This window comes from Hemicordylus capensis, chromosome 3, assembly GCF_027244095.1.
Source record: "Hemicordylus capensis ecotype Gifberg chromosome 3, rHemCap1.1.pri, whole genome shotgun sequence".
NCBI lineage: Eukaryota > Metazoa > Chordata > Lepidosauria > Squamata > Cordylidae > Hemicordylus > Hemicordylus capensis.
The window spans coordinates 114,143,302-114,169,792 of record NC_069659.1 but is presented as its reverse complement, the minus strand read 5'-3'; the positions used below and the strand labels follow the sequence as shown (position 1 = coordinate 114,169,792).

General features: G+C 42.1%; 2 protein-coding genes across 18 annotated transcripts in view; both read right to left on the bottom strand.

Moving 5' to 3' along the window:
• Nucleotides 1-8,987, bottom strand: part of PHKA2 (phosphorylase kinase regulatory subunit alpha 2) — a 92,791-nt gene extending 83,804 nt beyond the window's left edge. For 3 of the 7 annotated variants that reach the window (XM_053304605.1, XM_053304607.1, XM_053304608.1), the window contains exons 1-2: nucleotides 8,450-8,979; nucleotides 1,372-1,576 (exon numbers count right to left, since the gene is read on the bottom strand). In XM_053304605.1, the coding sequence (XP_053160580.1) occupies nucleotides 1,372-1,449 (78 nt within the window). In that variant the 5' untranslated portion in view covers nucleotides 1,450-1,576; nucleotides 8,450-8,979. Of the gene's footprint in view, nucleotides 1-1,371; nucleotides 1,602-8,449 lie in introns of all 7 variants that reach the window. The other 4 variants (XM_053304613.1, XM_053304609.1, XM_053304606.1 and 1 more) reach the window with 4 other exon arrangements.
• Nucleotides 8,988-14,803: 5,816 nt separating this feature from the next.
• The window catches only part of ADGRG2 (adhesion G protein-coupled receptor G2), a 77,602-nt gene continuing 65,914 nt past the window's right edge, over nucleotides 14,804-26,491 (bottom strand). For 9 of the 11 annotated variants that reach the window (XM_053312987.1, XM_053312994.1, XM_053312988.1 and 6 more), the window contains 7 exons: nucleotides 25,643-25,767; nucleotides 24,091-24,359; nucleotides 21,928-22,027; nucleotides 19,695-19,978; nucleotides 19,103-19,204; nucleotides 17,046-17,198; nucleotides 14,804-15,752 (listed from right to left, as the gene is read on the bottom strand). In XM_053312987.1, the coding sequence (XP_053168962.1) occupies nucleotides 15,568-15,752; nucleotides 17,046-17,198; nucleotides 19,103-19,204; nucleotides 19,695-19,978; nucleotides 21,928-22,027; nucleotides 24,091-24,359; nucleotides 25,643-25,767 (1,218 nt within the window). In that variant the 3' untranslated portion in view covers nucleotides 14,804-15,567. Of the gene's footprint in view, nucleotides 15,753-16,099; nucleotides 16,153-17,045; nucleotides 17,199-19,102; nucleotides 19,205-19,694; nucleotides 19,979-21,927; nucleotides 22,028-24,090; nucleotides 24,360-25,642; nucleotides 25,768-26,491 lie in introns of all 11 variants that reach the window. The other 2 variants (XM_053312996.1, XM_053312995.1) reach the window with 2 other exon arrangements.

Sequence of the window (26,491 nt, the reverse complement as noted above, 5' to 3'; positions counted from 1 at the left end):
TTTTTGGACTACAACTCCCATAATCCCCAGACACTGTAGCCAATAGCCAGGAATTATGGGAGTTGTAGGCCAACATCTGCAGGAGGGCCGAAGTTGAGCAGGCCTGCTCTACACCCACTAAATTTAAGAGAATCTCCACTTTTAAAAGGTGTATCTTTGCTCAGTTAGCAAACTGAGCGCCATTTCATCACACACGGAAATAACCATGTGCGCTCCTTGGGACAGCAGCTGCCATTCTACACTGATAGGAGAGCTGCTCTGTCCTTGTAATGTTTGATATCTGCAGAACTGATGCAAGAAAATCATAACGTAAGCATTTCAAACAATATATTGCTGATATAATAAATTGGAAAAATGCCTGCCAATTACTGTACATGACTATTAACTTGTCATGATATGTGTTGATGCAGTATTCAAGAATTTGCTGAAAAATATACTCTTGGTTAAAGCCATAAGTGACCCTAAAATTGCACTCTAGGCATGTTAGAAAGGAAGAACTGGAGCAAGGCATGCCCCTACAGTCTACAAAGCATGGCCCTACAGCAAAAGGCCAGAAGTTCCAAGCTATGGGAATGACTGCTAAGTCTAACCATACTCTGTTGAAGCAATGCCCTGAGTTTCAAAGTTCTAACAGGCAGAACATGAGGTAGATTTTTGACAGCTGGGAATGAGAAAGCCAACTCCCAGAAAAGTCTGAGAAAAGCCAGGCAGGGAGGGAGGGGAGAGATCCTGCAAGCTACAGAGAGGATGAGAAAAGATCAACACATTTCATTATCAGCTGTTCAGCTCATCAAAAACATGACTGTAAAGAGCAGAGAGGACAAAGCAGAAGCCATGAGCATCAGCAGCTGATGACTTAAAATGAAGATCATGGAGGCATGAAGACGAGAGGGCCCTCTGTGCTACATTACCTTAAACAGGGACAATATGTCCTGCTGATCATTGGAATCTGCAAATCCCTTTAAACTATTTAAAGCCTGTTCAGCCCCTTACAAGAAATTTGGAAGGGAGCAGAAGATGTAGAAGCTGCCTGATAGTGCTTGGTACTTTAAGGACTATTATGGGAGATGCGTCCACCCACCCCACATAAAAGGGGATACTTGCTAACTCCCTCTGCCACAGAATCTCTTTACAAGATGTTGGTATCCCCTCAAAATACCTCTCCACAGGAAAATCAAAGATTAGTCCTGCGTTTATTCTCTCGTCCAAAACATTTTATACACCAATACAAGATTTAATATAAATATATTTTATACACTTGAACATATGAGGTAGAGGGAATAATACACAGCCAAGCAATGATTATGTACAAAAAGGGAGAGGACAGAGAAGTATGGGTATGGCCCATTCACCTGTCAGAGCTGTACTAACCTGATTACTCAAAATGGTCTGTTGAACAAGCCGAGCATAACCATCTAAACGGACTCCGGAATTGCTCCTGCTCCTCATCTCCAAGGTTCTCACAATTCAAGAAGAAAGGTGTGGCAGGTTGGAGGAGCTTGTATCTCTCACTTAGCACTTGCAGCTCATTCATCCATCAGCAGACCGAACCGTGACTCTGGCTGGCAACAGGCATCTTTGTTCCAAAATAAACAGAATAGCTGTCAACAAAACAGGAATTACAGAGCAGCTTTCCCTTTTGCCTACATGTAGTCCAGAGTCAGACTGTCACTCTGAGATTGCAACACAATATGCACTTGCAGGAGAGAAAACCCTACTGAACTCCAGGAAACTCACTTCTCAATAAGCATGCATAGTATCAAGCTATAAATGAATCTTATGGACTCTTCTTACCATGTTAATTGTTTTCCAGACTGCTTATACAGACAAATACTATAACTGGCTGGTTTCTTATCTCTTTACACTATGTTTAAAGACTGCATTGGGTATGTAACAAATAATTCTAAAATGGGAAGAACTTGGCTATTTTAAGAACATAAGAGTCTTGCTGGATCAGGCCCAAGGACTATCTAGTCCAGAATCCTGTCTCTCACAGTCACCCACCAGATGCCTCTGGGAAGCTCACAAGCAGGCAAGGCTCTTCTTCTGCCATTGCTCCCCTGTATGCAACTGGTATTGCATACCAGAGGCCTCCTGCCTCAGAACCTGAAGGTAGCCTACAGCTATAAAGCCTTGTAGCCATTGATACACCTGTCCTCCATTAATTTATCTACGAGAGAAAAATTCCTCTCTAGCCACTCTTTCCATATCACGCATAATTTTTAAACCTCTATTGTGTTTCCCTTAGATGCCTTTTTTCTAAGCTAAAAACCCCAAACATTGCAGTCTTGTAAGGAATGTACTTGTAAGCAATGTGCTCGAGTCTAGACCATTAAGTCAATGCTATCATATTAAGTCAAATTAGTTTCTGAACCAACTCATGTTGCTGGCCATGCACTCGATTTGGTCTTTTGTTCAGATCAGGGGGGGTGTTCCGTGGGTGGGGGATCCAGTGGTTTCCCCATTGTCATGGACGGACCACTACCTGGTTAAGGTTTGTCTCACAGCCGCAATCCACCCCTGCAGGGGTGGTGGACCTATTAGGATGGTCCGTCCAAAAAGGCTGCTGGACCCAGTGAGGTTTCAAAAGGCCTTGGAGGATTTTGACGTTGGTGCGGCCAGTGATTCTGTCGATGCCTTGGTGGGAACCTGGAACAGGGAACTCATCAGGGCAGTAGACATGATTGCTTCCAAGCGTCCCTTCCGACCTGCTGCAAAAATGGCCCCTTGGTATACTGAGGAGCTGTGGGGGCTGAAGCGGTTGGGTAGGCGACTAGATCGCAAGTGGAGGAGAACTCGGTTTGAATTTGACAGGATTCAGCATGTGACCCATTTGAAGGCTTATGCGGTGGCAGTGCACGCAGCAAAAGAGAGATTCTGGTCTGCGCGCATTGCAACTGCAGGTTCACGCTCGGCGGAGCTATCCTGGGTTGTGAGGAGTTTGGTTTCTGCTCCTTCCAATCAGTCCCCGGAGTTGCTTTGCTGTGATGCTTTTAATGGGTTCTTTTCGAATAAGATCTCCTGTATTTGGGTTGACTTGGACTCCACTATTTCTGCAAGGTGTATGGAGGAGGTGTCCAGCAATCCCTCTTGCAGTATTAGATTGGATCAGTTTCAATCTGTGACTCCTGAGGATGTGGACAAGCTGCTTGGGGCAGTGCGGCCTACCACCTGTTCTCTGGATCCTTGCCCGACTTGGCTGCTTCTATCTAGCAGGGAGAGTGTTGGAGGTGGCCTGGTTAATATCGTAAATGCATCGCTGAGGGAGGGTAGGGTGCCCCCTTGCCTGAAGGAGGCAATGGTTAGACCACTCTTAAAGAAGCCTTCCCTGGACCCCTTAGCGATGGACAGCTACGGGGCAATCTCCAATCTCCCTTGGTTGGGCAAGGTGATTGAGAGGGTGGTGGCTGACCAGCTCCAGGCAGTCTTGGAGGAAACTGATTATCTAGACCCATTTCAAACTGGTTTTAGAGCTGGCTATGGGGTTGAGACAGCCTTGGTCGGCCTGATGGATGACCTTTACCAGGGAATCGACAGAGGGAGTGTGACTCTGCTGGTTCTTCGGGATCTCTTGGCGGCGTTCAATACCATCGACCATGGTATCCTTCTGGATCGCCTGGGGGAGTTGGGGATAGGGGGCACTGCTTTGCAGTGGTTCCGTTCCTATCTCTCAGATAGATTCCAGATGGTGGAGCTTGGTGACAGTTGCTCCTCAAAACAGGAGCTGTTATATGGAGTCCCTCAGGGATCCATTCTGTCACCAATGCTTTTTAACATCTACATGAAACCGCTGGGTGAGATCATCAGGAGGTTTGGTGCTGGGTGTTATCAGTATGCTGATGACACCCAAATCTACTTCTCCTTTTCATCTTCAGGAAATGGCACGCATTCTCTAAATGCTTGCCTACAGGCAGTAATGGGCTGGATGAGGGATAACAAAATGAAGCTGAATCCAAGCAAGACGGAGGTGCTCATTGTGGGGGCTTAGAATCTGAGGGGTGAATTAGATCTTCCTGTGCAGGATGGGGTTACACTCCCCCAGAAGGAGCAGGTGCGCAGCTTGGTAGTACTCCTGGACCCAGGTCTCATCCTGGTATCTCAGGTGGAGACCATGGCCAGGAGTGCTTGCTATCAGCTTCGGCTGATTCAACAGCTGTGCCCATTCCTTGAAGAGGATGACCTTAAAACAGTGGTGCATCAGCTGGTAACCTCCCGGCTTGACTATTGCAATGCGCTCTACGTGGGGCTGCTTTTGTACGCAGTCCGGAAACTTCAGTTAGTTCAGAATGCGGCAGCCAGATTGGTCTCTGGGGCAACCCGGAGAGACCATATGATGCCTGTTTTGAAACAGTTACACTGGCTGCCGATATGTTTCCGGGCAAAATACAAAGTGCTGGTTATTAACTTTAAAGCCCTGAACGGCTTGGGTCCGAGATATCTTAGAGAGCGCCTTCTTTTACATGATCCCCATCGCACGTTAAGGTCATCTGGGGAGGTACATCTCCAGTTACCACCGGTTCGTTTGGTGGCGACTCAGAGGCAGGCCTTGTCTGTAGCTGTTCCTGGGATGTGGAATGCACTCCCAGCAGAAATTCGTAATCTTAATTCTTTAATGACTTTCAAGAGAGCCCTTAAAACTCATCTGTTTGGCCAGGCCTTTCAGGGTTTTTAATTAGTTTTAATTTTTTTAATGTTAACCTGGTTTTCAGGGTTTTAATAGTTTTGATAGTTTAATTGTTTTTAAAGATGTTTTTAAATTGGTGTTTATATTTGTATTTCTGTTTTAATTGTTTTTAATTATTTCTGTTTAATTGTAAACCGCTCTGAGCCAGCTCGGAAATGCAGTATAAAAATCGAATAAATAAATAAATAAAATCTGTAGTTTGACTTTGCTAAGTCAGTCTACATAGCTAGTTTTATTTTATCCTTTGGGGTAGGTTGGGCAGAGACATTGTGACTGATCCTAAATTTCAGCTTATAAGATTTATAAATCTGAATATAGGTCTTAAATTCAGTACTCCCAAGTCCAGAGCAAACAATATTTTGTTTCATTACATAGGTTAGTTACCTATTACTACTTTAGCAACCACAGTTTCAGTATTGATATAACGAGGGCACCAGGTTGTCAGGAGCAGCTCAGGAGTTCATAGTGACAATTATGACTATGGGTCTATCTCAACTGGTCTCTGGACCGACACATGTTGCTGGTTACACACTCAATTTGGTCTTTTACTCTGATCAGGGTGGTCTTCCGTGGGTGGGGACTACTGTTATTTCCCCATTGTTATAGACAGACTACCATATGGTTAAACTAGGACTTGCAACCACAACCCACCTCTGCAGGGGTGAAGGACTCATTAGGTTGGTCCACCTGAGGTTATTGGATCTAACAGGATTCCAAGAAGCCTTAGAAGGGTTTAAGAGTTGGCTCTATCGATTCCGTCGATGCTCTGGTGCAAACTTGGAATAACAAACTCACTAGAGCAGTAGACAAAATCACTCCTATGTGTCCTCTCTGACCTGCTTAAAAATTAGCCCCGTGGTATTCGGAAGCATTACGGGAGCTGAAACGGCAAGGTAGACGACTAGAACGCATGGAGAAAGACTTGACTGGAATCCAACAGGTTACAACACAGAACACATTTGAAAATCTATGCTCTGACATATTGCCAGAGCAGCCCTGCAAGTTGAGCAGCTCTGATCTAGACCCATTTCAACCCAGCTTTCAGGTGGGCTGTGGGGTTGAGACTGCCTTGGTTGGCCTGATAGATGATCTCGAATTAGGTACTGACAGAGGGAGTGTGACTCCGCTGATCCTTTTGGATCACTTGGAGGCTTTCACTTCCACCGACCATGGCAGTGTTCCCTGTAAGAGGGATTCCCAGATGATGTTGTCTACAATTTCCATAACCCCCAGCCAAAGGCCATTGCAGCTGGGGATGCTGGGAGTTGTAGTCAACAACATCCGGGAATCCCTCTTACAGGGAACACTGGACCATGGTATCTTTCTAGGTCGACTGAGGAAGGTGGGATTAGCTGGCACTGTTCTACAGTGGTTCCGTTCCTACCTCTTGGGTAGATTCCAGATAGTGTCACTTGGAGACTGTTGCTCTGCAAAGCAAGAGTTACTATATGGAGTTCCTTAAGGTTCCATGATGTCTCCAGTGCTCTTTAACATTTAAATGAAACCGCTGGGAAACATCACCAGGATGTTTGGTGCAGAGTGTTAGCAATATGCTGATGATGCCCAAATCTATTTGTCCCTATCAACTTCAAGAAATGGCATAACTTCTCTAAATGCTTGCCTGGAGGCAGTAATGGGCTGGATGAGGGATAACAAATTGAAGTTGAATCCAGATAAGACTGATTGTAGGGGGTCAAGACCTAAGAGATGGCTTAGATCTGCCTGTTCTGGATGGAGTTACACTCCCCCTGAAAGGTCAGGTACACAGCTTGGAAGTGCTCCTGGATCCAAAACTCTCTCTGGTTTCTCAGGCTGAGGCGGTGACCAGGAGTACATTTTTTTTACCTTGACTGATACAACAGCTTCACCAAATTCTGGAGGTAAATGGCCTTAAAACAGTAGTGCATATGCTGGTTACCTCCATGCTTTACTGTAATACTCTCTACATGGAGCTGCCTTTGTACGTAATCCACAAACTACAGTTGGTATAGAATGCTGCAGTCAGGCTGGTCTCTGGGACAACGCAAAGGGACCATAGAACACCGATTAAAAAAAACAAGACTACACTAGCTGCCGATAGGTTTCGGAACGAAATACAAAAGTGCTTTTTATTACCTATAAAGCCATGAATGGATTAGATTCAGGGTACTCGAGAGTGCCTTCTTTGTCAGGAAAACTCCTGCCTATTAGATCATCTGGGGAGGTCCAGTTACAGTTGTTGCCAGCTGGTCTGGTTGCGACTTGGGGCTGTTGGGCCTCTATGGCTGCCCCAGGGCTTTGGAATGCACTCCTTGTCAAAATAAGAGCTTCTCTGTCTTGACCCAGAAGGCACACCTGTTTCCTCAGGCTTTCAGTTAAAACTAATTTTAAAACTGTTTGTTTTACTCTGTGAATTGTTTTTAATTGTCTTTATTTTGTGAAAGTGTTTTGTTTTTATGTTATATTGTAATATGGATTATGTAGTGATAGATATCAGGCGGTAGATAAACAAATACCTAAGAGCAGCACGGCGCCATTGGGTCCAAAGAATGTTCCGTTCCCATCAATGGCAAAAGTGTAACTGGTCAGAATTGCACCGTTAAAGTGCTCCATACTGAGAACTCATGAAAATATTCTGTTCTATGCCAAAGGCATTATCCCTACACTGGATCCCTATCTCTGCATACAATAATGAAACCAGGAACAGTTCAGACTGGATAGGCACACTGTCCTGAAAAAACCTCTGGAACACATGAATAGAACAAACAGCAGGAACAAACCTGTCAAAACAGGTTATGGGGGTGGAGGCACATTTGCAGAAATGTTGCTCAGCCTTTACCCAGTTATTGGGCTCCCAAATATTTTGACTATGAGACCCTCTTCCCCACAGCCCCACTACTCTCAGGGCCATCCTTACAAACTGAGACTTCAAAATCCACCCAGCCATAGTGACAAAGTAGGCAACTGCCTAGAGGTGCCAGAAGTCTAGAGGCCTGCCTCAGCTAGGCACAAATCTTGGAGAGAGCCTCTCCCAGTACTGCACTTTTGGATCAATCCACTTTTTTCAGGGCACGGTGACTAGTGAAGTGGGGATTCTAATCTGAATTATTACCCCAGTAATCCAGGGGAGTATTTAGTTCTGAATAACCAATGTGGAGTGAAATAGTTAAGCTACTGGAACTGAAAATGGAAATAAGGGAATAGTATCTGGGTAAGTGTCAATCTTTAAGGTTTCAATATTCAGAATACATACTGGGTGAAAGCAAAAGCCCCAGTGAATCACAAGGGGATCTACTTCTGCGTAAACATGCATAGGACTGCACTGTTAATGGACTATTGTTAAACTGCTCGGAGAGAATAGGTAAAATTTTAGGGTTGCTAAACCTTTGCAAAACAAAACATCGCTTTCATCAACTCTCTGCGGTTCTATTACTACAATAGCGCTTATTTTGTTATTTGTTTTTGAAATCAGGTGTTCTCGTTGCTTATGCGTTAAGGCGGCCGTATGTACCCCGCTCATTTTAAACTGACGATCGAAACAGCTTCTTGGGAACATAACAAATCTCCTTTTAGCCCCCGAAGCAACTCACTGTTCTGTTTGCTGAACAAAAGCCGCGTTTTCGACATGTTAATCATTGTATACATTCAGAGAAAAGGCTGGAAAGGGGCAAGGTCATCCAGTCCAACCCCTATTCCACTTCTGAAGTAGAATCCTTCATTACTCCCCACGTTAACCCGCATAATGGAAGTGTGCCACCAGCAGAGAGGCAGGGGCAATCGCCTTACCTGGTAAGGATCTCCACCAGTTCCCATTCTCCAGGTGGAGCCGCTGGACGGTACTTTATTTCTCAGGGCGATTCAAAACGAAGGAAGAAGAGCTTTACCCTCCCAGCCAATAAAAGCTTTTTTCTTGCCCGGAGACTAGCCCAAATTATTCGAGAGCAAGGTTGTTTGCCTCTCCTGGCAGGAGCTGCGACGCTCCCCCTCCCCCCACCAAAATAAAATCGCTTGAAGGATAGGTTCAGAGCCTCTTCAGCCCTGTGCGAGCGTGTTCCTTAGAGCTATAGCAGCAGCGGACAGCTTCCGAGGTGAAGTTACATCCAGGCACGCGTCACTAGGGCCAGAGAAATGCTCCTTCCTCTTTATTAAGCTGTTTACGGGGCCGGCAGCAGGAGCAGCTGCACGAATCAACCTTCCATGGCAAGCGGCTCGCATTTTAGGCAGGTCTTACAAGGACAGCGGAAATGCAGGCTTAAATCACAACGTACGGACTTTGTCCCCCCAGGCAAGGGGAGGAGGGGACGCCAGAGCGAGTTCTTCTATTGTACGTGACACAGACTACAGTTTAGGAGTGCAGGCTCGCTAGAGGCGGTTGTTATTTCTTTATGTGGCTGTCAGGACCTGGCTGGTAGCTGCTTTTGGTGAAAGCAAGATCCACATGAGCTGAGCGTGGTGGGGAGATCAAGCTGTTGTCATTTTGTCCTGGCTGAGCAGAGCTGCTTGGGGTGTACTTTCCCCCGCTGCTTAAGACAGAACTATGATTATTTTAAAAAACAGTCAATTTAAGCTGATGTAAAGGGTAAATGGATACAGATATTTTAAGATCAGCCTGCCTGGGAGCATTTATGCACCAGCAGCATACTGTAGATCGCAGGTTGCAGCAAAAGTACCAATTTTTACACTATTAAGGGGTAAAACAAAAAGCAGAAGATTGGGGAGAGACTGGGCCTGACAAATTGAGGAGTCATTCCTGCAAGTGGTTATGCCAATTCTGACTGCTGGTTTTTGCTTTTATGCAAGTGATTCATTTTTCAATTTGATTCAAGATTGTGGATGTATATACATATACAATATGTATATTCGTATTGATACAATAGAAGTGTATGATTTCTATTGTATCATATTTTGAGGTTTAAATGGAATTGATATGTTTCTGATAACAATGCTCCTACTCCCCCCCCCCATTTGTTGGTTGACTTGGGGTATGCATCACTAAACCCTCTCTCTTTTTGAACCTTTCCAGAGAGAGTCTCCCCACTTCCCCACAAGCTTCTGTGGCTTGCACATGGAAATGCATGGGGAGTCACAGTAGTTCTTGCACTAGTTCAATGCACCATTTTTTGCCAACATCAAGGACAGAACACTGAAGTTTAATATTTTTTAATTTAAATGTGCATTTCAAGTTTAGTGTACTTTAGTGAAATGTGCATTTCAAGTTTAGTGTACTGACTCCTCAGACAACTATAGCATTTACACGCACACTTCTGTGGGCAGTCCTATAGTGTGTGTGTGTGTGTGTGTGTGTGTGGTGTGTGTGTGTGTGTGTGTGTGTGTGTATATATATATATATATATATATATATATATATATATATGTATATATATATTTTTAACGTACTCATCGCTAATCCCATGTGTGGCAGCTCTCGTGAAAGAGGTGTGGATTAGCGAAGGGGATGGGAAGAGAAGCGGGCGTGCAGGGGAAGTGTCTGCTGCCAGGCCAGCAAACGGCCAGCGGAGGAGAAGAGGCCGGCAGATGGCCAGCTGAGCAGAAGCAGCGGCCAGCCACTGAAGAAAAGCAGCCTGGCCACTGAGGGAGAATGGGCTGTGGTGGGGAGAACAAAATGGGGTGGGGGGGAGAAATGGGGCTGGAGCGGGGAGGAGAAACAGGGAGGACTAGGGGCACAGATGCTTTGCGCCAGGTCAGCTAGTACAGATATATATATAATTCTCTAAGGCAGAGGTCTCCAACCTTCTGGCACATGGGGACCGCATTAGAGTGCCCAGTTCCTAAAGAGGGCCACATCTTAAATCAAAATGTAACAATTATTAACCTACCTAGATCAAAAAGTTTAAATATTATCCTTGAATCAATCAAAACATGAGAAGTATAGTTTATGGGGCCTAACTCTTCCCTTTCCCATCAAATACACCCCACTCTAGCTGCTATTAGCTGGGGATTTTCATTTCACCCATGGCAAAGAAGAGAAGAGACCCCTGCCTCCCTATCCAATACAGTTCTCAGGAGTATTGGGCCATATGCACAGGCTAGGAAGATATTTTTTTCATAGATTATGATTCTGACCTACCATATGGCAGAGTTGCAATCCTCAGTACATTGAATACTATGAGATTTATTTCTTCATAAACATACTGCCTTGAGGTTTAAATCTATGCATGCTAATACTTTAAAAAGTGGAGGCCCTCCAAAAAAGGGCAGGTAGGGAGAAAGAGCAAATGAAAGGGCAGCCTTCCACCTGGAGCAGAGAAGATATGCCATGAAGTTGGCTTCAAATTATATGCAGGGTGCACATACACATCACTGCGTGCCCGCCAAGCTTCAATCATGAGAAGCAAAATGGCAGCTGGGTTGGGGGAGGGGAACTTGGCTGGAGGAAGATGTGGGAAGGGGAATCCCATCAGCTCTCCTGCCAAGAGAGTACTCCTTCCCTCTCAACCCAAGGGGCCACTCACCGGCTCCTGCAATCACAGATGCATGAGAAGACTCTTAGCTGGAGTGGGTGGGGAAGGAGAGGAAGAAGCAAGCAAAGCAAGAAGTTAGAGCAACCAGCTCTTGTTGAGGGAGGGAGGTAGGATGCTTTTGCCTGCAGCAGCAACCTCACCAGTAATCTTGAAATGAAGCCACAATGAAGCCTTGATGGGTGGAGCCTCTAGAAATGTTCAGTATGCAAAACACGTATCTTTTTTTTTTTTTGCAAAAAAAAAAAAAAAACCCAAACCCCAGCCCTTACACTGTCCCTTCCCTGCCTTTTTGCAAAAGTGGGCCAGACATCTCCTGTACCCATTCACACAGCTGCTTTATCTTCCTTCAACATGGTAATGCATAGAAAGGGGGAGTGAAAAAGCTGAGTGGTACTGGTACCTGAGCTTTGCTGGCTAGCAAAGCACCCAGAATGGCCAAAATGCTAGTATGCAGGATAAGACCAAGAAGGGGCTGACAGAAGGAACCATGGAGACCAGCAGGAACAATGCTGCTATTGTGGGGTTTTTTGCAAGGAAGGGACAGGAAGAACAGCAGTAGATGGTCCTCTCGAGGCAGGAAGAACCGTGTGGGTCAAAGGAAAATACCTTGTGTGTGATAGCAGCAAACAAGCAGGTTGGAGGACCGCACAGAAAGAGCTCAGGGGGCCGCATGCAGACCGCATGTGTACCCCTGGCTAATCCCCATGCGTGGAAACTCTCGCGAGAGTTCGTGAGCAGAAGCACCATGGTGACTGGGCAGTGGTGATTCCATATGCAGATAGGGAGGAGGAGCCTGTGATAAGGACAGTTGGAATACAACTGTTACTGGTTGGAAGATGTTCTTGATTGTAGAGGAGAGGACTCTGTCTATATATAAAATAATAGTGGGCAAGGGTCTGTGAAGAGAGGGGTCGTGAGGGAGGCAAGAGCCCCTTCAGGAGAAGGAGGCTGCCACTGTAGAATTAGATGAGGAAACAAGATGAACAAGATCTGTTAACTGAGGCAGGGGGGAGAGAAAAGGGAGGGGAAGAGGCAAAGAAAGGAGGACAAGGCATGGGCCTGGGCCTGTCTGAGGGGAATGAGCAGCCATGGGAGCAAGAAAGGGCCCAGTCAACCACTGCTGCTTTGGGACTACCGCGGCCATTGGCAGAGGGAGGCAGGGAAAAGGCCCGGGCCATGGCAAGCAACCATGGCAGTGGCAGCAGCAAGGAAAGGCCCAGTCAACAGCTGCTGGTCTTGTTGGGAGGAGCAGGAGCGGGGTGCGAGGGCTCTGGGGATAGGGAGCTGCAGCTTGGCTGATAAGTGCCTTCAATGCTGCAGCCACTACCAAGAGGGGTAAGAGGGATGGAGGAGGAACAGAAGTGCAGTTCAGGTGAGCGTGGAGAGATCTCTGAGGTGAGGGGTGGCTGTGGCAGGGGGTGAGGGGAGCAATCACGTACTAGTGTGCAGATGCTCTAGTACTCTAGTTAAGCTGGTTTGGAATAAAAGATGCCACGTTTGAATGCAGTTCTTGGTGTCCACTTGCCCTTTTATTAAAGTAGCGGTGGTGTAGGTTCACACTAGAGTATATAAAGTGTATATAAGCATCAATAAGTATTAGCAGAATAAATTGGAATATATGGGACTTGTTCACATTGCTGTTTTTTATTATGGTTGATTACGGTTCCTTGCATTTTCCCCCAATTGTTGGTTTGTTCACACGGCAGACTTTCCCCTGATCCATCTTGCCTATTTCTGGACAGTAAGGTTCAAGAGGAGGCGAGATGCGTCACCTTCTGCTTCCTATTGGTACATTCACCTTATGTCTAGGTAGGCAAAGAGGACCCGTGTACACGTGCCTGGTGCTGCTTTAAAAAACAACAACACCCAAACAACTTTCATGCTCTCAGAGAGTGCAAGGGCATAATTCTATTAGGGTGGTTCTCGTGTGAAGTTTTCAGGGTTTCCGCAAAAAAAGGAAAGAAAGCTATTTTGGATGGTCTTGTGAAAGACAAAGCTTAATCAGATGCCCATGGAAACCACATGGCTTAGTCGTGTTTCTTTTTTCCAATAGAAGACTGTGCACACTCTTACAAGCCCGCCTACTTCTCATTGTTGCGCTTCCTCCCGGCACAGATAGTGAAGAAAGGAATACATTTTGTTTTGTTTTGTTTCTGGCTGCTCTTGGTCCCAGAGCAACATGATGCTCCAGGGAGCCTCCTGGGAATGCTGAAAATTAAAATTACTTAATTTTAAATAGTTGTTAATTAAAAAAAACCCCACTAGCTGCTTTTTTGGTGCCATCATTTACCTCTGCCACCCATGAGCGGAAACGGAAGTGATGAGTACTTTTCACCATCAGGGGTATTGCACATAACAGAGGATAGCCTGAGACTGCATTAAGCTAAGTAGTTCCTCTTTACAACCCTCTCCCACTGTGCATGCCATACTGATGCTGTATGGAGTCTTCCACTATAGGGTGGATTTAGTCAGCCTCTCATGAGTGCACAGTGGTATTGCAACTGGAATTGGGAAATACAAATACAATGAATGAATGTTTATTTCGTGATTGGTTGTTGGCTTCTGATACATGATTTATATATTTTAGGGTATGCTCAGCCTTAAAAGATGATTCGCCACTGGCAGGATTCTGTGCATTTAATTTCAAGAAAATTGGTCCAGGAATTAAGGATTCTGTTATTCTTGGATGTGGTTTTTTTGTTTTTTTGTTTTGGCTGCAATTCTTGGATATTAGCACAATTTGGCTTTAAAAATCTACGGCTGGACTGATTTATTGAAATGATATACACAGAGTCCTGCCATCCTCCATTACCCATATGCCAAATTTCAGAGCGTTCAGCCCAACCACTATCATGATATGAGTTCTTTTCTATCTTCCCCATAGACTTTTTGGTTTTAAAAGGTGTCCTTGCATACTCACATTGGTTCAAAAGGATTTCTCTCTTGTTTTCTTCATTTTTGAAATAGTATGGGTGTGCAAAGACATTTTGTCAATCAAACAAAAAAGCATAGAGTACAATAACTGTGACTGTAGGAAAACAATTGATCAAATTGCAGAAGGCAGCTGTGGGCACCATATTGTATTTCTACCACCATTTTATCTTCCAATTTTTCAGTAATGTTAACAATACTTGTAATGATATTTCTAGAGGGGATTCAGATAATTCCAGTCTGAGTTATTGTGGTCAGCAACCATCTGGCACAGGGGCAACTGGAGATACCCTGCCAGCACACAGTTAATCCTGGGGGCAGAGCTGGGAGTGCTCTCCTCTGCTTTAAGGGAGCTGGGAAGCCCTTGTTTTTAAAGGGAGGTGCCCCACAATTCAAAAGCCGAATTGTGTTTCGGTACATCCCTAGAGCTGACACTCCCCAAAGTCACTCTCAGGCACAGGTATCTATACCTCCCAACTCTGGCTTTATCTGCTTTATCCATGGGTCTCTCCACATGGCTCCATAAGAATGCCAGAATATCTCTCACAATCATTTTCAAAACTCCAGCAAAGTGCAGCTTTTAAAGATGCTTATGTTATGTATTAACAGCCAATTGTCATGAAAAAATCCAAATAATGCCACTGGCTGGATGAACAGCACTGAACTAAAGGTGCTGTTTTGTATTGTGAAGCAGAAATAAATGCGTCTGGAAAACTTTCAGGCAGTGTCAAGGAATTCATATTTAAAATTTATCATTGTCCTATGATTTTTGTAATATGACTATTTTAAGTTATTTCACATACAGAACAAGTTTTTATGTATAAAGTATTTGGAGTTAACTGAAATAATATGTACAAATTCATAATTACAATAATGTTTCAAAAACACATACAACTATTTCTATACAAAGGAATATTAAATTTAATTTACAAGAAATAAATATAAAATTATAGGATAATTTTATCCTATAGGATAAAATAGGATAAAATAGGGATAGGTTATAGGAAAACCAAAAGGTAGATGTTGTTTTGCTTATATACAATACTATGTCTGTGAATACAACCTATTAAAAAGGTGTAGAGGTCACATACTTTTAAAGATAATTTAAGCATTTTTTCCAAAGTTTAGCTTGTAATTATCTATATTTAAACAAGATTGCTGCATCATGGTTTCACTTATTTCTAACAGCAGTTTTAACTTGTAACAGAATCTTCAAAAATACATTATTTTAATAAGTGAATTAAGCTGGATGTATTTTCCAACCATGATACTACAACTAAAGTCCCTTGTCAATTGGTATCACTAACATTAAAGGAAGAAGAAAAAACAAACACTTTGACAATCCAAGGTAACATTCTTTGACAATCCAAGGCTGCCTTGAAGCTTTGTTAACGTATATTAAATAATGTTCTTTTTTTGGTCTTCTCACATTATGTAAAACAGTTAAATCTGTATTTCACACTGTAAAACAATGGAGACTGCTTAAGAACGTCACATTGGTTCAATGAAGTGTAGGTTCCCTCTCTTTGAAGTCCTTCTCAATGAAATGCGAGGCTTTTTATGACCTGTGTCATTGTTCTCATGAAATACGATCTGTTTTCCTGAGAAGTCATGAAGTCTCACATCACCATTCTGTACATTAAAAGCAACACCATTCTTCTCACTAGATACATTTCCTAAAATATTTTAAAAAGCATATGTATTAGAACTTAGTCATGTAAAATCATTGAGCCTCAATATCAATTCCATCACTCAGACCCACCTCAGATGTTGTATTTGTCGTAAGGTAGATGCCAAAATACTGAATCACGTGACAGATGCTCTTTCACATGAACTGAATAATATATTTGACTGGCATGGAAGTGGTGGAACACTGCTGCATGGAAACAACCTTCCACCCACAAATATGATTTGATTCCCTCCCATTCTTTAAGCAGCACCTCAATATGCACATTTTCATAGGCCTTCTCAAATTCACTGAACTTTAACTTGTGAGCCTGTTCCTCTATTTTCTTTTATTTACCTTCTTTTTTGTTCCTTTTCCTCATGTGTCTGTTTGTTTGTTAGTGAATCTCCCTGAAAATGAAGGTTTCACTGCTGTAATTAGGAACTGTTTCCTTCTCATTGTGTTCTGTTCTACAGCAACTTCAAACATAACATCTGAAGCAGGCCTCAGAAGTAACTGGATCATATTTCTTTTGCATTCATATTGAGATAAGTTTTATAATAATTTAATTTGTTTCTATAAAGTGAGTAATAAACCAACTAAGCATATACACCCCTTCATTAATCCAACTTCTGTTATTCTGTTTGATATTTTTGAGCATCACTTTACTTTCTTTGAGCATCACTTTACTTTCTTTTGTTTACATAATGACCTATATCCAAACTTTTGTCATGCTAGTGCAGTGATCTTGTGCAAAGAAAAGAAGTCTGTTCCAGACTAGTTCTTGTGCTTACTGAAGATGTAAAAGATTGCACAATGCATTGCACAACAGGTTTTACAATGTGCTGCACATCCTTATGTGTCCCAGAGAAGGACTTCCATTATCATTTGCCCAACATCATGGAACACATCAACTTTGCACAACTCCACAAAACTTCTTAAGTGCATGCAACTTCTCTCACTGCACTAGCGCAACACTAGTCTGTCAGCCAGTGAAAAGAGGGAATCACCCAAACTAATGCATTTAATGTGAATTATTCATTTAAATGCAGGATGAATTTAAGAAAGGTGCTGCTACACTATATCGGTATAATGCATAAAGTCTTTACTTGAATAAATAAGTACCACTATTAATATTGTTATTTTGAATATATTATTACAAATCAATTGTATAGGTTTTATTATTTATGAGTTATAAGGAATTAAATTGTTTTGTCTTGCAATATTAAGATACACTCATTCAAAATTCATATTTGGAAAAAAGGGGGAAAGGGATAAAAATTTGACTTTTTAGCATACATACCATTCCCATTTGCATGCACTGAATAATCATTATTCATTAGCACTGAAGTGGAATTAGTGGAGTTACTGTTTGATTGCAAGGAATGGGAAGAACTGGATACACCTTGGTTAACATTCTGCTTCTTTAAGCCATTAGTAGCAGTTCTACTCCAGTCTATAGCAGAACAAGAATTATGGAAAACAGCATATTAAAGCTTCATTCAAGGGCATAGTTAATACCATTTTTAAATATGAGTGGTAGTTTACACTATGCATTTAGTTTAATTTCAAGTCACATATCTTTGTCAGTGTAGGCTAATATAGAAAATGCAAATTATCTCTGTTTCATCTTCTGAATAGAAATTTGTCCTGTTCTCACCTTCCTCTTAATGAGTTGTCAACATAGCTTACAAAAGAATCAATGCCGTGAAAAAGAAACAACTAAGATGGCCTCTGCAAGTTTAGTGGAAATTGTGAATGAACTCTAAATAGGTACAACTGTATACATGTAGGTTTTTCCACATGATCAGGAACCTTGGACTGTTAAGATTCCCAAACTCATGGAAGTGCCCATGTGCATACAGTTGTACATTCATAATACTACATTTTCAAATTTAATAGTCCTATTTGGAGAAAAGAAGGGTGAAAGGGAAAAAAATTTCAGCATACGTACCTTGTTTCTGCTAAATATACAGAGGTCTGACTCTGGGCAGAGTTAGTGGCTGTGATCCCACTTTCCCTCCAGACAATAGAGATTTAAAGGTAAGAATAGAGCATGAATGTTTTGCTAAATAGAATGGGCTAACTCAAGGATGGTTATGGTAAAATCTAAATCTGCACAATCTGCAGGAAGACTGAGTGAAATCTTAGTTTCAAAACAAAGTTCTCCAATAACAAAGTCTAATTTTCATAAAACTGATGCTGCTTCGTAGTCTAGGTAATCTAGTGCTGATTTTGATTTATTTTTTAAAAAAATTATTCTGTGATAGTGCAGGCTCCAAGTCCTGTATAGGGCTCCGTTTAGAATATATTTGTGCAATATGCCATTACAGTTAGGGCAATGGGAACATTGGTGCTTCTGAAAAGTTCAACTAACAGCTCCGCTGGCTCAGTGGTGGTGGTAAATTCGACTTCCCATGCATCAGGAAGGGGTCTCTGACTCCTGAAAATACAGGTGGATCTCAATATTCGCGGGTGTTCTGTTCCAGGCTGCAGCCGCAGATATGGAAACATTAATATCGAGTTAAGGGAACCTATGGGATCTCAGGGGTTATGTTCCCAGTCAGCCAGAAATGGCCCCAAATCATCCGAATTTGGTGGGGAGAGCTTCTCACCTGGCTCTCCCCGAGTCATACTGTGGCCCAAAGTTGCCCAAAAATTGGCGCCCGCCCCCATTTTGTGGTTCTGTCGAAGAAAATGGCGCCAGGAATGACCTTCACAGTAATTTCCGGCCACCCCCAACCCGACTTCGTGACTATGCGGTTGGCATGGTTTGGGGGGGGAGGGAGGGTGGTTCATGTATGCCAAGGTCCAGTGTCTTTTTCCTGACCGCAGATTCACGATATGGAATCCGCGGATAATGAGGTCCATCTGTATGTCCCTGAGAGACATGTTTTCAGGTGACAGAGGGCTTCCAGGTGAAGGGGAAGTCACGGAAATGTCCACACGTGCACTCACACACATACACTAGCACCGGTGCAGCGTTAGTCTTAAAATTTTCAGAAGCACTGGTGCTTCCCCAATGCACTGGTGCTTCATTAGGATGGGACTTTATGAGTGTGTGTGTGTGTGTGTCCTTTTGTGCTTTAGGATGATTCACTGTCTTATTGTTACTCTTATTTTTAATCTTGGATTTTATGTTTCTGTACATTTACTGTAAGCCATCTTGAGCATCAGTGTTCTGGAGGGTTTAAATTTTTTTAAAAAAAATTAAAAATAAACAAGTGCATTTGTGTAATGGACACACATGCACGCACAAGAGATTGTCTGAAAAGCATTGATTTGGTATCTATTGGCAAAGGAATATATGAAAGCATAAATATTGTACGTATAGATATTGTAATAGTGATAAATATTTACCAGAATTTTCTGCCAGCCTGTATTTTCCACAACACAGGTACCTTCTCCACTGTTTACGAACATTTTCCTTTGCTACACAGTAGAAGATAAAAATAAAAAACCCTGCAAAACAATGTGTGATAAATTTAAAGCAAAGCATTGGATTTATCCTGTTTTTGCAACATTAAATAAATGACTGCATCATATTTTCTCTTTCCCAAGCTGCGAGCTAACTTTCCTCCCCACACCTGAAATTGTATTCACATGATGGTAAATCAACAGTCAGAATGGGTGATAATTGCCATTTCCCTCAATTTATTTTTAAGTATGTTTTAAAAGAGGCTTTCAAGAATTTGCATATTTAACCAAAATATTTATTAATTAATGCCCCACTATCAATACCAAGTTATGTCCTTCTTCTGAAGCCTTAGCTAAAAGCATGTAAAGGAATACTTTCACATACATGATCTTCCCAGATTCTAATGTTTTTACAGATTCTGTATGTTTTATGGAACATTGTCAGAATGGAGTTTTAAAAAATATAATCTACAATGCAAGAATGATTCTACTTATTATCTCAATAGGAGATGCTTTTCAGAATCTCAGTATGTACCTTGCAAGGTGTTAAAAATGGCAAAGAGATACATAAAGACAAGATTTACAGGACCCCATGCGAAAAAGGCAAATCCCCAAGTAATTCCCAATAAGAATGTGATGCCAGCAATACTCCTGAGATCTTGAATACTGGTTTTCCGCTGAGTACCAAGTTGTTTCTTCTTTTTTATTCTGCAAAGCTGAATCAGCACTACTATGAACATGCTGATATTCAACAAGAATATTATGCAAAAGTATCCCACAACGGTAATGTAAAAGACAACATTATTGTTAATCCAGCAGCTAAAACACAAAAAAGAGAAAAAAGAATGAGTCAATTTCATACAGATTTTGAAATATAAAAGATATAGGCTGAAATCTAGAAAGTCAAATAACTAGCTCTCCATGCTATTCATGACTTTTCCCACCACCAGCAACCTGCCTGCATCCACATAATTCTTTTGAAATTTGGACGTACATTTGTATACACTTGTTTACTCCCTAAGGAATGATGGATTGTGGCCTCAGACTGCAGTCAAGAGTTACATTCATTTACTTTCTTTAATTACAGCAGAAGTTAATATCTAGACAAAAATTCATTCACTGATAATTTTAAAAAATCCCTTAATCAGATTCATTGACTTAATTTTTAATCTTGCCCTTTCATCATTGTAACTGAGTGAATCCAAAAACGATAAAGCACATGTAGAATTAATCTATGGAATAGGCTTGTTCCTTTAAGATACCCAAGGCAGTCTGGTTTTAAATTAGGGTTTCGTTTTTAAGCACAAGAATTGCATAGGATGTCTTTTTTCTTCTAGACTTGTTCCCATACCTGTGTGTGGCATCTATTTAGACATATAGTGTAGGACTTCAGCAGGTGAAACTCATATATTGGGGCAGAAGGAATTATCCATATTATTATTATTTATTTGATTTCTATACCGCCCTTCCAAAAATGGCTCAGGACGGTTTACACAGAGAAATAATAAATAAATAAGATGGATCCCTGTCCCCAAAGGGATCACAATCTAAAAGAAACATAAGATAGACACCAGCAACAGTCACTGGAGGTACTGATAGGGTCAGTTATGCAGATTTTAAAAACAACCACAGTACAAAGTAGGTCAGAACATTTATTGGCACCAACTAAAGAGTCAAAGTGTTAAACAGCAAACTTTCAATTTCTGAACTCTTCATCATTGGACTGGAAATTAAGCAAAAGGATGGTGGGAGGAAGGAACATTTGGAAGTACTCTAACAATCTGCAGTTTGTACAAGCTAAAGATGAAGTTAAGGGGATTTCCTATAGACTTTACTTAGCCTCTGAAAGCAGGGGCACACCTAGGTCCAAAAGCAGCCTGGACCTGAATGGCTTTAGAGGCCCCCCACTGCCACGAAGCCCACCTTAATTAAAAAAAAAAAAAACCAGTTCCTGCTGCCATCCTGCCACTGCTCCTGTCTCCGAAGGGGAGCTCCAAATGATCAGGGGCTCCCCAGAACCCCACCACTGCCCTGCACTCATGCTGTCACTGCCCAGCGCTGATATTTGCCATCTTCACCCCCATGGCGGTAGTGGCCTGTCCGGCAGGCATGCCTGTACTGTGTGACAAGGGAACGTTGCATACCGTGACATCACCGGCATGCGACATTCCCTATTCACACTATGCAGGCGTGCCTGCCGGACAGGCCAGAACAGCCGCGGGGGGGTGGGGGGAGGCCTGCTCTACTCATCGCTCACTCCCTACCCCCAGCAGTGAAGATGGCAAATATTGCTGTGGGGCTCTGGGAGTCCCCCGATCATTCGGAGGCCACGGATTGGGGTCTGAGGTCCGTGGCTAAATCCACCTCTGTCTCAAAGGTGTAAGATAGTTTCATTACACATCAAAGGCTTCTGGTACAAAGGAAACAAAAATGGGATACGGAATACTCCCATATCCTCTCTCCCATTATTTTATTCGTCATCATTAACCTGATGAAGAGTTCTGGGAAACATAAAATTTCAGTGTTTAATGATTTATTGCTTTCTAGTTGGTCCAGATAAAAGTATTGCCTTGCTTTTGGATTGTGGATTGTTTTTTTTAACTGAACTAACACAGGTTAGTTTGTGGATTTTTTTTTTAACTGAACTAACACAGGTTAGTTTGTGGATTGTTTTTTTTAACTGAACTAACACATGTACCTACAATTTCATGCACAGGTGGTAGTTCTTAAGGAACTTGATACTTAATGTATGATTATTACAGACTTACAATTCATCAGATGAACCATTGGGAAACTTTCCATATGATCCAAGTCCGTAGTTATCTGGAGATATTGCCAATACAATGGCTACTATTATTGCTGGTACTCCTGAAAGATAAGTCAATCCATGAATTTCAACATGTTAACAATGTGTAATTAAAAATTTGCAATTATAGAGCTGACAATGAGGTCCTTTACCAACAACAATTATAATATCTCTAATCTTCATAAAAGCTTTGTGAGCCAGGCCAGTTGTGCTAGACTGGGTGTTCAAAAATCTCACAGATGTGAAATTACCGTAGTATTGAAATGGGATACCTGAGTGTCAGTCTCTTGATGTCATGTGTCAGCAGAATAACAGTAGCTACTTGGGCTGTAGGCCACCTCCTGCCTCAAGGGCAGGGTGCCTCTGAGTACCAGTTGCAGGGGAGTAATGGCAGGTGAGAGGGCATGCCCTCTCCTCTTGCCTGTGGGCTCCCCGGAGGCATCTGGTGGGCCACTGTGCGAAACAGGATGCTGGACTAGATGGACCTTGGGCCTGATCCAGCAGGGCTGTTCTTATGTTCTTATGAGTGCTGCATATACTGTCACATCTGTATGATTCTTCCCCCAAGGAGCTCAGAAGAAAATGATGGTGACCTGTGAACCATTCTCTGCTTGGGCCACTAATTATAAGCTTTCTCCACAAAAAAAGTGTATAGCTCTTTTTTAAAAAAAAGGAATCAAAGTTTACTTGCAATCTTTTTGCACATGTGTGTTCTTGCCATGCTGCCTGAGAACTGTGGTATGGAGGTGGGCAGGTAGTAATTGCTTTGCCTAAGCAATTGTGCCATCCTCCTGTTCATTGTGCATCAAGGATCTCAGCAGTTTGGTCCTAGATTGGCTGCTCGAACACACATGAGGAGGTGGGATCATAAGTAGGCATATGCATGGAACTGGTTCCGTGCACTCCCGGAAGGGTGGGGGGATCACTTTAAGGGGCAGGGAAGGCACTGCCTACCTTCCAGACCCTGCCCTGTCGTTTCCCCCCATCGGCGCTCTTCCCAAAAGTGGGTACGCTGAGCTGCATCATGCCTGCTTGCAGCCAGGATCAGTGCCACCATGCAAATGGCTAACATGCATGCATCTGCATGGCAACGCTGATCCTGGCTCCAAGAAGGCATGCTGCAGCCCCATGTGCCAGCTTTTTGGAAGAGTGCTGGCAGGTGGGGGGAAGCGGCAGGGCAGAGGCTGGCAGGTAGGCAGCACCTTCCCTGCCCCTTAAAGTGCCCCCTACCCCATCCGAACCAGTTTGTTCGCCGGTTGCCAGAACCGGTTCTGCGCTCCTAGAATGGAGCACTGAATGGTTCCATGCACACCTACAGTCAGCAGTCCCTCCTACATGTGGCATTAAGAGCAGCAGTTTTGTCTATAAGACAGCAGGGGGCCATCATCCCAGAGCAAGCACATGTTGTAATTAGGAGTGTGCAAAATGTTTCAAGCTCTAAACAGACCATTTCAAGTTCAAAACAAAATGACCCTGTTTCGAGTCGAAACATTTTGAGTGTTTTGAGCGCCATTTTGGAAGGCTATTTTCAAGAGAGAGCTGGTCTACCAATTGGGGTTGGCAGGTAGACCAGGCCCGCACTGCAGACTTAGTGTGTAGGCCCACCTTGGACAACTGATCTACCCACCTCACCCAGTGGGTAGACCAGGCCTCTGAGGCAGACAGACACACTAAGTAAAAGGTTAACAAAATCAATTTCTGAGCATGTGCCAACAGCAGCTACCAGTTTTGACCTGGTCTGATGGATGCTGACTTGGGCACTGGGACATCAGCTCAAAACAATGTCTCATTATTAATAACAAACAAGTAACAGTTTCAGGATGAGAGTACGTTACTTGTTTAAAAAAAACCAGAGGGTATAATGAACAGTGAAAAACTGTTCTGAGCTCTTTAACTTATTTCTTCAGCATCACTAGGATAAATACAGGTCTTCACAATAATGTCTGGCAACTTGAACAGAGAGATAGTGATTTGCTTAAAGTCCCTGTGAATCTCCTTGGATCCTGGTCCAATTCCAAGCACACTATCTACTGCACTGCATTTTGTCTATGGATGGTCCTCTATCCACTAAAATAATTTGAGAGTTTTTTAATAGTAATATACATGGAGAAAAAGCTATACATACCCCAGCCAATAATGCAGAATTTTAAGATGTATTTCCTAACATACGTATTAAACACTTTGACAAGGGCAAGATACATATGAAAGGCTTCAAGGCCCATCCAAGTGAAAGAAGCCAAAAGGAAATAATGTAGAAATAAAGCAACTGAGATGCACACGCCTCGTATATTAGATAGAGCAATCCAGGAATTCAGGAGGAAAACTAGGTTCAGTAGAAGTAATGCAACACATAGCTGAATAAGGATTTTAGAAGGATAATCTCTCCGTATTTTCCTATAAAAACAAATACATGAAACACTGTAAAATGTCATTTTATTTGCATAAGATTACATTTGCTGATGCAGTATACATAGTGATACAAGTACTATACTTCAGATCCAGACTACTGAAGCAGGTGCATAACATGACTGAGCACCTACCTTACCTTCAAACTGACCTGTAAATGGTAGACATATGTCCTTGAGGGTTGTACAGCACTCGGGGACATACTTTCATATGTCACAAAGTGCTTCCAGCAAAAGGAGAGAATGGTGACATTTGACCCCCTCATAGCTTCTTTCCTCAGAAATGCTCTATGAAATAGAGAAGTATGTCTCTGAGGACTGCACAAGCTCAGACTAGTTAAAGTTATTCTACCAGTTATAGGTCAAACTGAAGAGAAGGTAGGAAGCCCAAACTTTGCCCTCAGTGCTGTGTGCTGAGTTCAGCTTTAGTGGGGGACGGCTGTTAAAGCAGTCGCACAGGTCTCCATTCTGAGCCTGCTTTAGTGGTGCAGATCTGAACCATTGTGTCTTTGTTTTCATTATTAATGGACCACTTGAGACTCAAATAATAGCCTTCCCCAAATGCTTTTCAAAGACCATACACATGGATGTAATGCTGCTGAAATATTCTAGCTGAAATAGCAAACAATAGATGTTTTTCTATTACAGTTATTTCTTCTTTGGTGTACTGAGCTGCACATTACTTGGAATACCCTATAAGCTTTATCACACCAATACAAACATCTGTTCTTCAATATTAAAAGGCTACACTGGGAATCAAAGCACTATTAAATAAAATAGTGCATTTAATTGTAAAGAAGATTTTTTAAAAGTTTAGGTTAGGTTAATAAGAATTAATGCATTAATTTTTAATCATAAGAAAATGCTTAAAGCACATCTGTTCATCCAAGCTTTTAACAATATTTTAACATGAATTTGTTTTAATTGTTGTTTTTATTATCTTTTCAAAAAACACTGGTCTGAATTGGAAGGAACACTATCAAACAAAAAAATTTCAAGTTATCTTAAAGTTGCAAAAGACAGCAATTTCCCAAGATATCTGAAAATTCTGATGTGATATGAAAATTAAGTGTATTTAAATTTTTTATCTTCTCATCAAAGTTGTGCTTGAGTAACATTTCTCCATTTCTGTCCTTGACTTTCAATTACACAACTCTAGGTTGCTTTACAATTTTTTTTAACTGATTTTAAAATATGAAATATGGCATCATATCCAAATTCATCAGTGCAGTTCTGTAAGCTACATGCAATTTGAATAAAGCAGATACTTACTCAAATGCAATGTATGTAACAAGGGTAATGGAAAGAAAAATTGCTGACAGGCCACAGCCTATGTAGGTGATGAAAGTCAGAATCAGTACTTGCACGGGAGTTATAGAGGGATTTCTTGATAAGTCCTTTAAAAAAAACCCAGAAATATTTTAAAACATAAACAGAACAATTGTTTAAAAGTCACAGCCTACGTAAGTGATAAAAGCTAGACAGTCCCATTAACAATGATCAGTGCTGCAGTTTGACAGAAACATACAATTTCTAGATGAATTATTTCTGAAGGGGGAAAAGATGCTATCTGTGCCAGTATCTTTAAGAAGAAATTGCAATATTCAACCCTGCATCTTTGTCTCTCCCTAACTTTCTGCCCCATGAAACATACAGCAGATAGCCACGTTACCAGTAATAAAGTCTAATGGTCTTCTTCAAGTTGGACTCAGAGCAAAAGATAGGAACAATGAAGTGATTGCTTGCTGTATTCTGGGGAGCTAAACCATAAAAATACATGCTCCACATTGGAGTGGATAAGAACACTATAATAGTTTTTTCTAGCAAAATGTCTTTGTTTGCTTTAAACTAAAGCCCCCAAATAACATATTGGCTTCAGAATACAAATTTGTAGAACACACACTAAACATATACTGGTCAATAACTGTAATAAAGATTCTATCCAACACAGAGCAGACTTAGAGATGCTATTCCTTTCCAAGAAAGAAATTGAGAAACTAGCTTGCTATTGATTAGTATTTCACAAGTTACTTTGAAGTTTACATAATTCAGTGATGAAAATAATTCAACTGAAATTTAGCATGATGTAGATACAATCCTGAGATCAGAACAGAGTTACAT